This window comes from Eschscholzia californica, unplaced genomic scaffold, assembly GCF_041429995.1.
Source record: "Eschscholzia californica isolate CP2 unplaced genomic scaffold, dmEscCali1.0.p SCAF_1, whole genome shotgun sequence".
NCBI classification, from domain to species: domain Eukaryota; kingdom Viridiplantae; phylum Streptophyta; class Magnoliopsida; order Ranunculales; family Papaveraceae; genus Eschscholzia; species Eschscholzia californica.
Genome location: NW_028238198.1, coordinates 68,984,819 through 69,002,094, shown reverse-complemented (window position 1 = coordinate 69,002,094; position 17,276 = coordinate 68,984,819). Strand labels below are relative to the sequence as shown.

General features: G+C 37.1%; 1 protein-coding gene across 1 annotated transcript; it reads left to right on the top strand.

Moving 5' to 3' along the window:
* The first annotated feature begins 2,048 nt into the window (after window positions 1-2,048).
* LOC147568627 (Insulinase (Peptidase family M16) family protein) lies at window positions 2,049-15,897 on the top strand. Its single transcript, XM_086655035.1, has 20 exons — window positions 2,049-2,174; window positions 2,398-2,915; window positions 3,187-3,262; window positions 3,561-3,607; window positions 4,823-4,935; window positions 5,782-5,855; window positions 6,004-6,099; window positions 6,204-6,323; window positions 6,917-7,150; window positions 7,655-7,803; window positions 7,891-8,047; window positions 9,322-9,477; window positions 10,356-10,735; window positions 11,075-11,224; window positions 12,802-12,984; window positions 13,453-13,656; window positions 13,786-13,892; window positions 14,457-14,610; window positions 15,208-15,329; window positions 15,465-15,897. Exons 2-20 carry the CDS (start codon window positions 2,610-2,612, stop codon window positions 15,706-15,708), a joined length of 3,072 nt encoding a protein of 1,023 aa, XP_086511161.1. The 5' UTR covers window positions 2,049-2,174; window positions 2,398-2,609; the 3' UTR covers window positions 15,709-15,897.
* The last annotated feature ends 1,379 nt before the right edge of the window (window positions 15,898-17,276 follow it).

The window sequence follows — 17,276 nt, the reverse complement described above, 5'->3', positions numbered from 1 at the left end:
TGATGACTCGCCACCTTCTGAGCAGACTGACGAGTCGCTTCCTTCTGAGCAGCTCCATTCTCGTCCTGTTCGGGATCGACATCTGTCGAGTTACTTGTTGATTAGATCCTTTAAACTTTTGAGTCTTACCCTTCACAGACTCCCTACCCATTAGTTTATTATATCACTTTCGAGAATTTCAACCCTCCTCATCAGACCTTCCTCACCTCCGTCATCACGAGGGATGAACCTAAGTCTTACAAAATCGCTTCACTTCCCCTATCTAGCGCGATGCCATGTCTAAGGAAATCTCCACACTCGAGACCAATAATAATTGGACTCTTCCCTTGCCTCTTGACAAGAGACCCATTGTTTGTAAATGAGTTTACAAAAGCAAGTATCATTCTGACGGTTCTATGGAATGTCATAAAGCACGCCTTGTTGCAAAAGGCTTTACCGAAATAAAAGGTGTTGACTATCATGACACATTTGCCCCTGTAGCCAAAACGGTCACAATACGTGTCTTATTATCCCTTGCTTCCATAAAGGGATGACCCCTGCTTCAATTAGACGTGAATAAGGCTTTCCTACAGGGTGACTTGGATGAGGAGGTCTATATGATCATCCCACCCGGTTTTAGTAAAAGCGGTTACAATCGTGTTTATCGCTTGAACATATACCTTTATGGTCTAAAACAAGCCTCTCGTCAATGGTTCACCGAATTTTCCTCTGACTTACAAGCTGAGGGCTTTGCTCCATCTTTCTTCAACCACTCCCTTTTCTGTTACTTCCGTGGTTCGAGTTTTATTTATATTCTTGTTTATGTTGATGATATCATCATCGTCGACAATGACCCTACGGAAATTCGTTCCGTTCGAATCCGTCTCGAGAAACGTTTTTCTTTTAAAAATTTGGGGTGCCTTCAATATTTCCTTGGCCTTGAGGTTTCCCGGTCTCCCAAGGGTGCTTTCCTATGTCAACGGAAGTACACCTTGTATGCTGTACGCGATTCAGGTCTCCGTGGTGTCAAACCTAGTTCCTTTTTTATGAAACGACGCGTAAAATTCCCACCTACTGACAACACCATTTTGGACGATCCAACTTCTTTTCGTCGTTTCATAGGGCGCCTTCCTTATGTTATTGTCACTCGACCGGACATTACTTTTTCAGTGAATTAACTATTTTCATGCAACACCCCCGCTCTATCATACGGATGTTGCTACTCGAGTTCTACGTTACCTTAAAGGTACACTCGACGGTTTTCATGTCTTCTGCTGAGGTACAATATTGTGCCCTTGCTTCTCTTACTGCAGAACTCCAATGGTTGAAATACCTATTTCATAACCTCTGCATCTCTATTCAAGAATATTTTCGATTTTCTATGACAATAAAGCAGCTATGCACATATCTGCGAACCCAACCTTTCATGAACGCACCAAGCACATAGAGCTCGATTGGCACTTTGTTCGTGAAAAGGTTGTTCGGTCTCATTCAAACTCAATACCTACTTTATGCTGATCAAGTTAAATTCCAACGACTTCTTTTCAAGTTGGGCTTGACTCAGGTTTCTTCCTTCATTCCAATTTGCGGAGAAAAAAAATAGAGAAGGTGAAAGATAAAGAAAGAGATGAGAAAAAAGAGAGAAGATGAGAGAAGAAGATTGCCGCAGGAGATGGTGGAGGTGTCGCAGGAATTTGTGGTGGTTTTTGGCAAAGATGATGGTGGTAGTGGGAAAGGAAGAAGAGAGAAGAATCTGAAAATATAAGGGTTTGGGTTTTTGGAGAAAACAAAATATTCAAAATTATTTTTGTTTCCACCCAAAGCTTTGCACCCTGATTTTTTTTTTATTTCCTCGTAACACCGACATTTTTTTGTTGAAAGAATAGCCTAATTAACTACTAGTACTTTGCAACAAAAAAATCACAAGAGTAGCCTAATTAACTACTCGTACTTTTTAAGCAGTTGTTGGACACCCCTCTTAATCCCATGAGGTCGTGGGATCGAGTCAGTGGAAGTAGTTTACCATCAAGATTTATCTCATGTAGTTTAGGCTATAAATAAAGTAAATAATGTCATAAATTTGTCGGGCTTTAGGCCTCTTTCATGTGGTCGGGCTTTAGGCCTTTCATGGTATAAATTAGGCCGTTATCGTAGTCGAATTCTCAAAAAAAAAAAGAACAAAAAAACTCCAGAAAGCCCTGGAGGTCCTAAGTTCGAATCCCAGAGAAGGTGAAATCTTTGGTATAAATAATGTTGTTGGGCTTCGGGCCATTTTTTTGTTGGGCTATAGGTCCGGTCTGGTTAGTATTTGAGTGGGCAGTTATTAAGTTTATCACATCTATGATGTATCAAATGTCAAATATCACGACGTACGTAGATCGTAGTCGTCTTCTAAAAAAAATAAATAATACAAATAAGATTTTTGTTTTTGTTGAACTCTACAAATTAGATTAGGTTAACAAAACAGATTAGAGACCTAAACAAGTAGACAATTCCTGATTCGAAGCACCTCGGCCCCCCTAGGTCGTTGCGCTGTATATGAATATCTCCCCCTCTTCAGCTGCTCTTCTGTATCTCTCCCTCTCCCCCTCCCCCTTTCTCTCTCTACCTCTCTTCGCGGGAGAAATAAAATGGCGGGTGGGCGTTCTTCAGACGAAGTCGTGATTAGAGCTCCTAGTGACAAGCGTTTATACAGAGTTCTTCGTCTCCCCAATGGTCTCTCTGCTCTTCTCATCCATGATCCTGAGATCTACCCTGAAGGAGTTCCTGAACCTTCTGAAACCCTAGAAAATGGTGATTTAGAAGAGGATGAAGAAGACGACGAAGATGACGAAGACGATGAAGATGACGATGATGAAGACGAGGAAGATGATGAAGAAGACGAGGATGAAGAAATTAATAAAAAGAAAGCAACTGGAGTTCCACCAACTAAGAAGGTACATTTTATTTTCTTGTTGCAATCGTTGATGGATTTGATCAACTAGTTCCGATATCCATTGTTTTCAAGTTAAACTAATCTTTAGGTCCACATTTGCCGTTCTGGACGTGCATTTGTCTTGCTATTGATGACATTTTGTTATGTGAACCCTAATTCTCGCTGAAACTGCTTCAGGTTCTTGATGAATCTTGTTTGATTTCTTGTCTTCAGTTTATTTGTTTCACATCATTGTTTTTAATCTAATTATTGTTCATTTTTTCTGTTGGCAGGCAGCTGCTGCTATGTGTGTAGGAATGGGTAGTTTCTCCGACCCTTCTGAGGCACAGGGTCTTGCTCATTTTCTAGGTTTGATTCTACCACTGCTTCAATCTATACTGTGTTTTTGGACTTCAGAACCATCAATTTTGTTTACTTGTAAGCTTATAGCCAAAGTTATGCTATAGAAACATAAACCACCATTCACAGTTCAATAAATAAATAAACACAAAAAAAGTATGTGTAGAAATCTGATTATGCTCATCTCAGGTTTAACACTTCAAAACCTTAAACTTAGAAATATACTGTATGTATTCATGTATTGCCTGAAACGTTCTGTTCTGCTATGTCATCAGTCATTTCTTGTAATCTTTTTAATCTTTGGCAGAACACATGCTGTTCATGGGAAGTGCTGAATTTCCTGATGAAAATGAGGTTTGCTACTATACTCGTTTAGTTCATTAACTAGTAGTTTTGTGAATCTTAGAGTCTTCATATAATAGAGTCTTCAAGTTTTTGCTCCTTTTTTTGTGGTGCAACAAAGAGAGGCCCTTACATGTAAGAATATAATCTATATTCTATGGACGAATCAATGAATAATCTCACCACCTCCATAAGATTGTTTTCCACTGTCGCTATCTCCTAGCAGACCTTAAAGGATGTTAATTTTTTTTTTTGAAAACTTTGAATTAATATATCGAGAAAAAGAATGCAACGAAGGAGAACAAGAAAAGGGGAGGGTTATAACAATCACATCTTATCTTAAGACACACCCCCAATTCGAAACAAAATCAAGATATGAATAGGCTCTAGCCCACCCAAAATTCCTACTCCAGGAGTATAAAACTCCAAGCACATCTTCCTCCTCCACCTTGAAGCAGGCATTTGAGTCTTTGAAGATTCCATCATTCCTCGCCTTCCAAATAGACCAGCAAACTGCATATGGAACTAAGCGCCAAAGGTCTCTCTTCAATTTCTTGACAGGGAATTTGCCCCATTGCTCTAAGAGCTGGTCTATAGATTCAGGAGGGCACCAAGTGATCTCTAAAGAGCCTAGGAAAAAGTTCCAAAGCTTCGAGGCCTCCACACAGTGAATCAGCAAGTGACTTATAGATTCTTCACTGATTTTACATCTGCCGCATCTATTAGGGAGCATCATCCCACGTATCTTGAGATTATCAACTGTGGAAAGCTTGCCCAAGACTGCTGCCCACATGATGAAGCTTACCCTAGGGGGAATATTGCTCGACCAAAGAGACTTGAATTCGGGTTGCTCGAGTTTGCTGCTTGCCTGCTCAGCCTAGAGTAACAATGCTTCACCGAGAAGGCATCTTTATCTCTCTACTCCAAACCTTCGAGTCCTCAATACCAAAAGAGGGTTTAAACTGCTCTACAACCCTCAACAAGTCGGCATAGACTGGGATGAAGGATGTTAGTAGTTGGGGATAAGAGTTAGGGTTTATCATTGCTGGTCAGTATTTTTTGAGATTTTGGTTGGTCTAGAGATTCAAATTGAGAGTTGTATCATGGTTCATAGCACATCTATATATAGTGTTTATCCGTTTACTTGTATTTTAGCAATATAATTGGACTATTGAATTATTTGCTATTAACTATTGATGTGCTGAATGTCCCTCTTTCGTATCCTAGTATGACAGTTACTTGTCCAAACATGGTGGTTCATCAAATGCTTATACAGAAAGTGAGCATACTTGCTACCATTTTGAGGTCAAGAGGGAGTTTCTCAAGGGAGCCCTGAAAAGGTGAAAGCATATCTTTTAATCTAATGGTTTTCTTCTCTCTTTGTTTGAAGTTGTTGGGTCCAAAAATTAAACTATTGAGATTTAGCGAGGTTGAACTTTTTGGTTGTTCTCAAGTTCAATCTATCCAACCTCCTCTTATAGTTTTTGATTCCTTATGAGTTTTCACGCAAATTGTTTTCTCATTTAGCTTTACTAATACATATATTCAAGAAAACAAATCCTACAAAAGGAGAACTGTCGTGTATTCATAATCATACATGGAAACTGTTAGAAAGGGTAAGTTTATTTTGTTTGTCATATGTATTCATTTATTTTGATGGCAGAGTTCTCTACTTCACACTATTAGGTGGGGGAGGAGGATGTTTTGGGGGTCCTATTCCATTGGAGTAGGTCCCTGGGCTGGGCTAGGGCGTATTCTTATTTAGACTTCGTGTCGAACTGGGGGGGTGTCATAAGCATGTAATCTTGTAATTGTGCTAACCCCCATCCCTTGTACAGTCTCATTCTTTCTTTCCTTTTAAATTAATTCAAAGTTTTCAAAAAAAAAAACTATTGTGAACAAGTGCTGAAAGAAATATTTGTAGTAATCTGTTTTTGCCTGTCTTCTCAATCTAATTCATTTCCCTTCATTGTTCCATGTATTCCTTTCGTCTGCATTGAATGATCTGTAGTTCTGTACTATCTTATTCATAATTAGGTTATTTGTTTGACCTTTTCTTATGGATATCATTTCTTATTTTCAAGCGGTACACTTTTTATCTTCATTTATGTTAATTCCCTACTTTTCTCTATTTTTTTTGTGCAGCAGAGTTTTACGCTAACTTCGTAATTTTTCGTTGTTCTCAGATTTTCACAGTTCTTTATTTCGCCCTTAGTTAAGGCCGAAGCTATGGAACGAGAGGTTTTAGCTGTTGATTCAGGTAGTTCTGAAGTTAATTTGATTCAGTTTTCTGTTCTTTCTCAAACCCGCTATTTGTTTAGATATTGCCATTTATCATAGCACACACATTTCTAACTTTTTTCAATCTTGACGTATTACTTGTCACTCTGAATCAAACCCGAACATAGAATTTAATCAGGTTCTGCAGAATGATGCTTGTCGTCTTCAGCAGCTCCAGTGTCATACCTCCGCTCCTGGTCATCCTCTGAACAGATTTTCTTGGGGTAAACATCTTGTGACACCCCTTGAACAGTTAGGGACTTCTGTTGCATTTTCGCAGTTCGTCGAATTTGATCATGCATTAATATTTCTGTATGTTTACTGAAAGGGAATAAGAAGAGCCTGGCTGATGCTATGGAGAGTGGAATCAATTTACGTGAGCGGATTCTTCAGCTGTACAGAGAAAATTACCATGGTGGTATTATGAAACTAGTTGTCATTGGGGGAGGTTAGTCTTATAAAAACATATATCTTATACATAAATTCTATACAATTTGTTTATAAGGCGCAAGTATGACCCAAACAAAGACCGATTGTAACACTATAAGTATCTAACAAAAATGAGAATTAATGCACACCACTGTGTAGAAATCACGTCGTTTCTTTAGTTTTCTTATGGTTTTGGTTTTGTCATTCTTATCTTGGCAATACATAGATGTTGCGGTGATTGATATTATTGAATGTAATTTACTTCTAGTTTCCCATTTAAAGTTCTTAAAAAAGAAAAAGAGAGAAGCAAAATTCAGATTTGAAGATGTAAGGCACACGTAGTCGTAGAAGAAATAAAGGGCAGCATCAAAGGCTTTAGTGGCTTTTGGATTGAAACAGAACCTGCAGTCCTAGTCTTCATATGCATTGGAAAAATGTGCACATGGGTCTTCAGCATAGTGCCTGACCCACTACCCAAGTGGTCTTAGCCTCTGAGGGAATTATCAATTAGTAGTGAAGGGAGATCCATGTAATCTTATTTAATTATCGATATGAATAATAGTACCATGTAATATTAATCACATGATTGTTTTGTATTGTGAAATGCCACAGAGTCTCTAGATGTGCTGGAGGATTGGGTGACGGAACTATTCAGCAATGTTAAAAAAGGGCATCAGTTAAATACAAAAGCTCAGGTGCAAGTTCCTATTTGGAAGGCTGGTAAAGTTTATAAGTCACAGGCAGTTAAAGATCTTCATAATCTCAATCTCACATGGACATTGCCGTGTCTTCATAAAGAATACCTCAAGAAACCAGAGGACTACTTAGCCCATCTCATAGGGCATGGTAAGCCCTGTCATATTCATTCTTATAATTTACTGGAGACTTCAAACAAATTGTAAATAAGTTTATATTATTTAAACAAACAATTATATCTGATCTGCTGGTTAATGTTTTTTTTAGTTACTGATTCCTAGTGTATGCTTAAAATCATCTTTGTGTATTTCTTTTCTGATTCTTGTTAAATTTTGATTTTGATTGGTGTGTCTGTATCGTCAGTGGTGATGGAAGTTCGCCTTTTAAAAAGTACGTTGGTTTGAGCCTCCAGTCTTACTGGACTATTGCTCAACAAAGTACAGTTGAGGCTGTATAATTACAGAATTGCACGTTATGTTTTAGCATCTTGTGAAGCTTTCTACCTTCTTAGTATTCACTGATCAAGTGTTAGTTCAACAGAAAAATGCATTAATACTAGTCACGAGGTTCTCTTTAACTATTTTCTGCTTATTCTATGATGCCGTTTTGTATTCGTCCTGCTGCTAAGCTAACAAAGCAAAACCCTGATTTCAGAGGGAAAGGGAAGCTTACTATATTATCTAAAGGCTAAAGGATGGGCTACTTCATTATCAGCTGGTGTTGGGGATGAGGGAATGCACCGATCTTCTATTGCATACATATTTAACATGTCTATATACCTAACTGATTCTGGCTTGGAAAAGGTACTTCATTGCTCATATTTTTGTGAAGGATCTTATGCTAATGGATGTGTCTTTTGTAACGCATATTTTCTTGCTTTCATGTGGCAGGTTTATGATGTCATAGGGGTTGTTTATCAGTACCTTAAATTACTTCGTCAAACTGATTCCCAGCAATGGATATTTAAGGAGCTCCAGGATATTGGAAATATGGAGTTTAGATTTGCGGAGGAGCAGCCACAAGATGATTATGCTGCAGAACTTGCAGGTTTTATTTTCTCTTTAGTTTTTTCCTTCTTCAATATAATTCATTCAAATTTTCAAAAAAGAGCTTTTCAAAAAAAAAAACTACCTTATATTCAAAACATTCTGTTACATTGTTCCCTTATGTTGACTAATACATAGATGTGGCTTGTGTGGGGAGCTTCAGCTATCTAGTGTTCTCAACCAGAGATGCTCATTAATTTTCAAAACTATTCATAGTCTACTTTTATCATGGTCCTGCATCCATATACATACACCTCATGTCATATGATACGGAACCATGACCTCGACTTCTATGCTATAAATAATTCTTTTTCTGGACTCTTTTCATGATTTAAGAGATCACGTATACATGCTCACTTTTAATAACAACCACATTATTTGGACCAACTTGCTATTATTCTGGAAAGAGCACCCACATTATTAGTTACCCTTGAGTGCCTCCGTTGCCGAATGGTGAGCTTTCTCCATTTTATAACCATGGAGACATCCTCTTGTAGCTCACTTCCTAGATGGCCTCTGAATCTCTTAATTTAAAGTGGGGGCGGAAAACCATATACAATGCAAATAAGATCAGTTAATGGCCTAGTTTTGTTGTCTAAGTAGATGTAACACTTAATAGTTTATCACGTTTACAATGTGAGCATTAAGGTAGGAGTTCTTCTCAAAATGATAAAAGAGCTCCTCTTAGGATCTGGAGAAGCTCTTAAAGTTGGTTCTGATCAGAGTGAGGAAAATTAAATGATGCTATCCAGCCAATGTTTTAAAATACGTCTTTTCGCCTCAAGGTGGTTTGCCCTTACAAGGCGGGCCTCGAGTCACACGCCTCGATGCGTAATAGGTGAAGTATTATCTTTTGGGAAATGATATCACTGTCTACAAACTTAATATAGTCTGTATACTTTACTACCTTTATATGAAGTCCTAAGTGTTAAATAAGCAAAATATTAATATTTTTGTGTTGCCCAACAACTCAAATATAAAATGTGACTTTCAGAAGCACCCGTTTAGACCCGAGTTCAAATAGTACGCCTCGAGGCATCAGGGACGGCCTCGCCATGAGGCGCGCCTCGATACACATGCATTAAGACTTTCTTAAAACATTGAATCCAACAACTTTTTGCTCTTTAGAAACTGGTTTGGTGTGTGAATAAATATCATCAAAATGTTTGAGCTGAAGGTTCATAAACGTAATTGGTGCTTGCTGTGGATATATACAGGCATACCGCTCTATGTCTAGTTGTCTACTAATTATCAGTTCATGTTCCTCTCTTGCAGAAAACTTGCTCCTATATCCAGATGAACACATTATTTATGGGGACTATGCATATGAAGTTTGGGATGCAGATTTGGTAAAGCATGTCTTAAGCTTTTTTACTCCAGAAAACATGAGGGTTGACATTTTGTCCAAGTCTTTTGACGTGCAGTCTAAAGGTAACTTTTATACTTTGGCCCGGGAAGCATATGTTAAAATATTTTTTTGGAAGGAGGAAATCCTTCCCATTGGTCATTCTTCACGTTAAAATCACAGAAATATTTGTTTACTAATGGCGTTTTAGGCTTGGTTGAAAAGAATATTATCAATTTGATACACCAAAATTTAAGAATATTATGTTTTATCTCAGGCTGCAAAATTGCTTTAACTTAGTAGACAACAAATTTGAAGTTTAGACGTGGAAATAAAATTATTTTGGCAAATCTGTTGGCCAGACAGTGCCGTAGTCATGGCGTATACTATTATGAGATTTCAAATACAAGTACTGGATTTGCGAGCCAACCTTAACCCCTATCTCTGTAACATCTACACCAACAAATAATGGTATTAATATCTGTTGCCGGTTCGAGGTGTCAGATGCAGCAAACTAAAAATCATAGTATAAGACTTGGCTGTACATATATTTCTTTTCTTAGTTATGTGGTTGCTTATCTTTCTTTACAATATTTTTGCTTTTGGATCAATCAATTTTAAAGTTTGCACAATTGACGCTAACCTAGAGATTTACTGCATGGAACTTTCAATTACCACCTAGTTGATTGTGTTTCGTTTTTATGACATGAGCCTAGAATCAGCATTCACACAAAGAAGTGCCCGATCCCTAGTACCAGATGAATAGTAAGAACCAATATAATATAAATCTAATTTCACACCCCGGCAGTTTAGATATAAAATCTTTAGTACTGGCCAACAACGCTTGTATAAGCAAGCGGGACCACTTGTCAGTTCCTTTCGCCTATCTTAATTATTTTATAGCCATCCTAACTTCAAACTATATGTTATGGTGTTTTAATTTCATTTTTTTTGGCTGTTTTAGATATTCAATATGAGCCATGGTTTGGATCTCAATATACCGAAGAAGACATTTCTCCATCACTTTTGGATAGCTGGAAGGATCCTTTGGAAATTGATCCTTCCTTGCATATACCTTTGAAAAATGAGTTCATTCCAAGTGACTTCTCCCTCCGCAGTTCTAGCTTCTCTAATGATGATGCAAATATATGCATGCCAAGATGCATACTTGACGAACCATTGATGAAGTTTTGGCATAAACCTGACCGGACATTCAAAGTTCCTCGTGCAGATACGTATTTTCTTATATCCGTGAAGGGAGGATACAACAGTGTGAAAAGTTGTGTTCTGACCGAATTATTTGTCAATCTTCTCAAAGATGAGTTGAATGAGATTTTGTATCAGGTATATGACTATATATGAAGCCATTCTACTCTCCTTTTCCCTACTACAGTAATTATTTCCCGTGCAGGCATGACCTTAATTCTAGTGGAGATCAATTGAAATAACCTTCGTGCCGACCATATTTTTTCGTTTTGCGACACTTCCATATCTATTTGCGACAATACCTATTGAAATTAAAAATAGAAATACATGCCAAATCTTATAAGTTAATGGAACAAAACTCTTGGATATATAATTCTACATATTATTATCATCGATTCTGTTCTTACTATGTGGTTGTAGTGATCTCTAAAAACCAGATGGTTGGCACATCATGAATCTTCAAACTCTTATGTGTAGGCTGGTGTTGCCAAATTAGATACTTCCTTGTCTATTGTTGGTGACAAGCTCGAGCTAAAGGCATATGGTTTCAATGATAAGCTCCAAGTTCTATTGTCTAAGATCTTGAGCATAGCAAAATGCTTTTCTCCGAAGGATGATCGGTTTAAGGTACTACCGTATCGGCAGCTTATTATGTTTTCTTTTTCTTTCTTTCTAATGCACATATCTTCCCTCTACTTAATCATCACTTGCTTGTGCCCGCTCCTATATCTTTGCATGATAATTGTTATGAATGTTTTCGAGGCTAAAGTCCTGAGCAAAATTTGTAGACCTTGTGAAACTATAAATATTGGCATTAGTCCTCATTCAGTCAATGTACAATAACAATATTACCTCAATGCTATTGTAATTTTATTCAACGGAGACATCAACCGTGCTAAATAGAGTATGGTGACCTAAAACGTCAGGTGTGTTGCCCGATTTTAAATAAATATTTGGTTGGACATTTGTATTTGACATGCTTTGGCCTAAATAATGTAGTAATTGCTGTATGAATTGGTACAGGAGAAGCTTCTAATGGACCTGGTGAAATACCTATTATTTATCCCTTAGCTATGTTATGCTTTGTTTATTCAGTCTACTGAGTGGTTGTGACGCCGACAACTTTTGGCCCTGTTGCTGATTAGATTTGCAAGTAATTTGCAGTTCTTGTTTTTTGTTAGTTTTATGGTTATTGCTTTTGATGTGTGACAGACATGTATCAACTAGGGTAGTTATATGCGGTTATGTTATGTGTGAATGACATGTGTTGAGTAGGGTAGTTTTAAGTAGTTATTCTTAGTTGTATTCTGTAGAAAAAGAAAGAAAAGGAAATAGATTCGAAGTTGAAGTTTGGGAGTTTTGGAGTGATTCCTTAACTTTGGTGGGAAGCCACTTGGAGTGATTCCAAGAAACTGTTCTCTGTAAGAAGCCAATAGCATTATTACGTATGTATTTTGATGTTTGGTTACGAGTAATGAAAGATTATTGTTGCAGTCCAAGTTTTTCATTTCTTTTTGGAAATCGACTACGATAGTCATTTCATGGCATTGATACATCATGAAGAGATAGTACAAAGTTCATCATGATTCATAATTTGAATAAGCACTATAACCACCTGATTTAAGTCCTTTAAAGACCATCTAAATAGCCTAAAGCCTAAGTGCCTAACTAATTAACTTCATTGATACCCAAGTTCAATAAATCCTTGATTTGCACTTCCATGGGATGGAACCTGGGACCTCCGTGTTGCGGAGTGAGTGTCAAACCACTACACCAAGAGGTGGTGGATGTTGCTGCCCAAGTCATGTCCTACCTTTCTATCTCCTATCTACTAAGTAAGCAAGGTTTTCCATGTCCTTCTCTTTCCCATCCCAGGCATTTTATCCATCTTATATTAACTTATTTTGCCTGATGAGTTGCTGAATCAGATTTCCTAACCTTTTGTTGTAACTTAAACATCTGAGACAACCCTATTTTCATCCCTTAGAGTCAGTATTGATCCCTAGGCCTGTGATTATTGTTTAGTAACGTAAAAAACAGTATTGTCGGATTGTAGTAGCCTAGTAGGCTTTGGGTCGTGTATAATATCTTGGTGATACTCTAAATGTTCATGTATAAGTTCAGCACTTAGTTGTTTATGTTAATGCATTATTTGATCTCGGATATGTATACACAGTTTGTTTAACTGATATGAAATATAACAGGTTATAAAAGAACAGATGGAGAGATCTTTTAGAAACGCGAATATGAAGCCTTTGAGTCATTCTTCGTACCTGAGATTGCAAGTCCTACGGGAGGATTTCTGGGATGTAGACGACAAACTATCTTGTCTCACTGACTTATCACTTGCTGAGTTGAAGGCTTTCATTCCTGACCTTCTTTCGCAGGTAAACGACAAAATGAGTTTAAGTTCTATATGATCATCATTTTGCCTACCATTTGGATACTCAATGCTTGGTCAACCTCTGGCTATATATGCAGTGATGTGTATGACCCACGTGGGGGTAGCAACTGGGAAAAATGACCTCTCGTTAGTAGGTCTTGGGAGTTTGCTGACTCCTGGACTGAGGCTAAATAGTTTTACATGCTTATAGGCACCGTTTTTCTGAGTAGTAGTCTAACAGAATATAATAGCTATAAGCCTATAACCTATACGATAAAACTAAAAACGAATTGTTTATTGGTCTATTCTTGGCCTCGAATGATGGCACAGTTACACTGAATACTGAGACGAAGTTGCTCTGTACAAACAGTGGACCAGGAGTCAATAATTCGAAAATATCTAATCAAGTATCCTGTCTCCAGGTTGCTTTTGGAGGCTTAATAATTTTTTTTGTTTCTATGCATATTTGCAGTTGCATATCGAGTGCCTTTGCCATGGTAATATATCAGAGGAAGAAGCAATCTCTATATCTGATATCTTCAGAAGGAACTTCTCTGTACAACCACTCTTAGTGGAATTAAGGCACGAGGAACATGTTATTTGTCTGCCCTCGGGTTCCCATCTTGTCAGAGATGTCCCTGTGAAGAATAAGCTGGAAGTAAATTCAGTAATCGAGGTAACTTGAAATAGTGGTCAACCACTATTATCTATTTTACTTCTATGATTCATGAGGCAGTCAGAATAGGTTTTCGACTTTTTTTTGTCTTATTCGTTTTTGTTTTTACCTTTCTATATCCCCTTGTAGCTGTACTTCCAAATCGAGCAGGACATTGGGTTGGAGTCTACCAAACTGAGAGCCGTGGCAGATCTCTTTGATGATATTGTGGAGGAACCACTTTTTGATCAACTAAGGTACACAGTTTTCTGCTCGAAGTATTCCATATTTAACTGTTTCTATAATTCGCGAAAACCACTAAGTGAATCTTACCTTTGAGAGCTCCAATAAGTAAAACCGGATGCTTGGTCAAGTTCTTGTTATAGCTTGGGGACGTATTCTATTCTTGCCCACATTAAGAAAAAGGGAAATTCTATACGTGCCCCACATTACTGCTGTGAGCACCCATTTCCATGTAGAGCTCGGAGCTCCCACATCTTTTGCTTCCATAGGGCTGCCAACAAAGCTGGAGTGCTTCTAGAACTTCCCTGAGAAAAGTACCACGTTGCCGGAAGTCGGAAAAAAAATATTATGCATCCCTTCGGATGACCGCAGTTCAAGTCCATTATGACAATTTTGTTTTTGAAAATTTGTAGTTAGTGTCTAGATTTAGGCGATAAAACCATCTGTAACAAAAATTGTGATATCTAGTCATCTATCATTCTGTCCTAGAATATATCTTTATCATGGATAACTGCCCCCTTGAGTAAGTGTGTAGGGTTTATGGTTTAAGTTCTTAACCAACTACAACATCGACGCAGGACAAAGGAGCAGCTTGGATATACTGTTCAGTGTAGCCCACGTATAACATATCGTGTGCTGGGATTCTGTTTCGTCGTTCAGTCTTCCAAGTACAATCCAGTTTACTTGCAAGGGAGGATCGAAAACTTCATTGAGAACATGCAGGAGTTACTGGTGTGCAATTATCTCTTAGAACCCCGCAATTTATAATTGTTTAGTGTTATTGCTTTTAACATAAACATTTCAATCTTAGTTTACGAAACACTTGTGGAGCTAAATTTATCTAGAAGGTGCATTAGAGGCTAAAAAAGAAAATCAAACTGGATATTAACCGGGCTGAATCTGGTTCTTTATTATTGCCCTTAGCGTTATATTCAGTAATGAACCAATTCAAGTAGATACTTTCTGGGAAGAGATAATTCAGTAACTAAAAGAAATGCTAAAATAAAGCATTGATTAAGAAGGTAAGAAGACACCATTATGAAGCAGGTGATCTTTAATTGCTTGGGTCTGAGGAAAGACCAAACTTTCTGCCCCTCATCGCTTTAGAGAAGGCAAATCTACTTTTTGATATTCATTTCTGAAGATTTTGCCTTATTAGTGTGTTTTTGTAGTTTATACTCTTGCTGAGACTAAAACTAATGAAACTGTAAGCTGTCTCACAACTGTTTGCTGCATAAGTTTTACTTTTTAATCAAGTAGTGTGAAATTTTTAGTTCTTTTCAGAATCTCTCACCTCATGCGGGCATGTTTCTTTTTGGGTCACTACAGGATAAGCTTGATGATGAATCGTTTGAGAATTATAAGAGCGGGTTGATAGCAAAAAAGTTAGAGAAGGATCCATCACTTTCTTACGAGACCAATAGACTTTGGGATCAAATCGTTGATAAGAGGTACTACTCTGTTCATTTTATTTGTATATCGCAATAATAGTTGAATTCTCGAGTCTCCCATCCTCATCACATTGTGGAGTTTCACAAGACATGGAAATCAATAGATGACTAAAATACTAAACTTTTCATCTACAGGTATTTATTTGACATGACAGAGAAAGAAGCTGAAGAACTGAAAACCATAAAGAAGAGTGATGTTATCGACTGGTATAGAACTTATCTGAGAGCCGAATCTCCACATTGTCGACGACTTGCAGTACGTGTGTGGGGGTGCGACACTGACATGAAAGAGGCAGAAGCTCAATGGGGATCCGTCAAAGCTATCGAAGATGTTGCAACATTCAAGATGTCCTCGGAGTTCTACCCAAGTCTTTGTTGATTACAAATATAATTACTTATTGAGGTTAGTAATCTTAACTTCTTCATTTAGTTCATATTCGGCAACGGAAACAAAAATAGTGGGAAAACAAGAAAATGAGAATTAATTGGACTAGAAACATGTACTATTTAAATTCTTTGGTTTCCTTAATAATCTCAATAATAATCTCTCATTTGTTTTTTTCCATCAGTTGATTATTGTTCTTGTGGTACATGTTTATTAGTAAACCGGAAGGACTTCAAATTTTAATTTAATTCAAAGATCCAATTAGAGAACATTATATCTATCCTTTGGTTAAAGCAGTTTGATATGGATGCATTCCATATGCCAAGCACGATACATGTGTTGGATACATCTATGGTAGATATTATTTGCAAGTTTGGGCAATATTCTTTGCAAGGGGTAGATCTTTTTTGGATATGTGTCTCCAAGAATCGTTACATACATTACATGATAAATATACATGATGGATAGATAATACGAAGATACATCATGAATTTAATATTCCCTCTGTCTCATATTAAGAGTCTCACTTTCCTTTTAAAGATGTCTCATATTAAGAGTTTTACTTTCTTTTTTATCATATAAAATCCATCTACTTTCCCACAATGCCCTTACCTTGAGTCAACTATAATTTGTTGGAATTTGTTTTTGCAATAAAAACACTTTAATGTTTAGTGAGGTGAAAAAATGAGGCTATCTTGAATTTTAGACTTTTTTCTACAATAAATAAGGTACAAATGGAAGAACAAAATATATAAAAAGAAGTTGGAGTTCCAAAGTGAGACTCTTAATATGAGACAGAGGGAGTATAACACTACGAGTAACATTAGACATCTTGAGTTATTTAATAGTGGTAAGATATAGATAAAAGAAAGATAGGAATGAGTTTTCATTTATCAAATCACACGTTTAACTTTCAACTAAAAAGAGTTTCACATTTAACAATACTATTTGAAATCTATTTAGTCGGCGCTTGGGCAAGTTTAAAATCAAAAAAAATATTTTGGGAAATTTTATAGGCCTCCCCACTAAAAGCGCCCCTCACATTAAGCAATTTGGTTACAGGGCTCTTTTTACAAATGAGCACCTCCTTCGTCTATATTTGATCTAACGACAAAGTTAACGCCGTTAGGTCAAACTTTAACCCCAAGACCAGAGTAGACCTAAAAGCAATTGACCTTCTCTTTCCCTTTCATTTCTACACTAAAAATGAAACAAAGAAAATCTCTCTCTCAAATCACCCAAACACAACATCAGTTCTCTCTCTCGGTTTCTTCTCTCTCGGCTTCTTCTCTCTCGGTTAGTATCTCTCTCTCTCTATCCCTGTATCTCTTTCTAAATTAAACCAAGAAAAGCCCTAGGTGATAATTTGTTTGATTTTTAAAATTAATGGCTTGAACAATTCAATTGATTGATTTACAACAGAAGCCAACAAATTTCAGACCTAATTTGTAGTTCATTGCGTCTGGTAGTGGGAGAAAAGAGAGAGATAGAAAACCCCCAAAATTTTCAGGTAAAACATTAAATCTAACCTTTTCATCATTTTATGTAGTTGTTTTTGATTT

Coding starts and splice junctions, on each gene's coding strand:
- LOC147568627 (XM_086655035.1), top strand. CDS start 2,610: ATGGCGGGTGGGCGTTCTTCAGACGAAGTCGTGATTAGAGCTCCTAGT. Junction 3,263..3,560: donor GGGTCTTGCTCATTTTCTAG/GTTTGATTCTAC, acceptor AATCTTTGGCAG/AACACATGCTGTTCATGGGA. Junction 4,936..5,781: donor CTCAAGGGAGCCCTGAAAAG/GTGAAAGCATAT, acceptor CGTTGTTCTCAG/ATTTTCACAGTTCTTTATTT.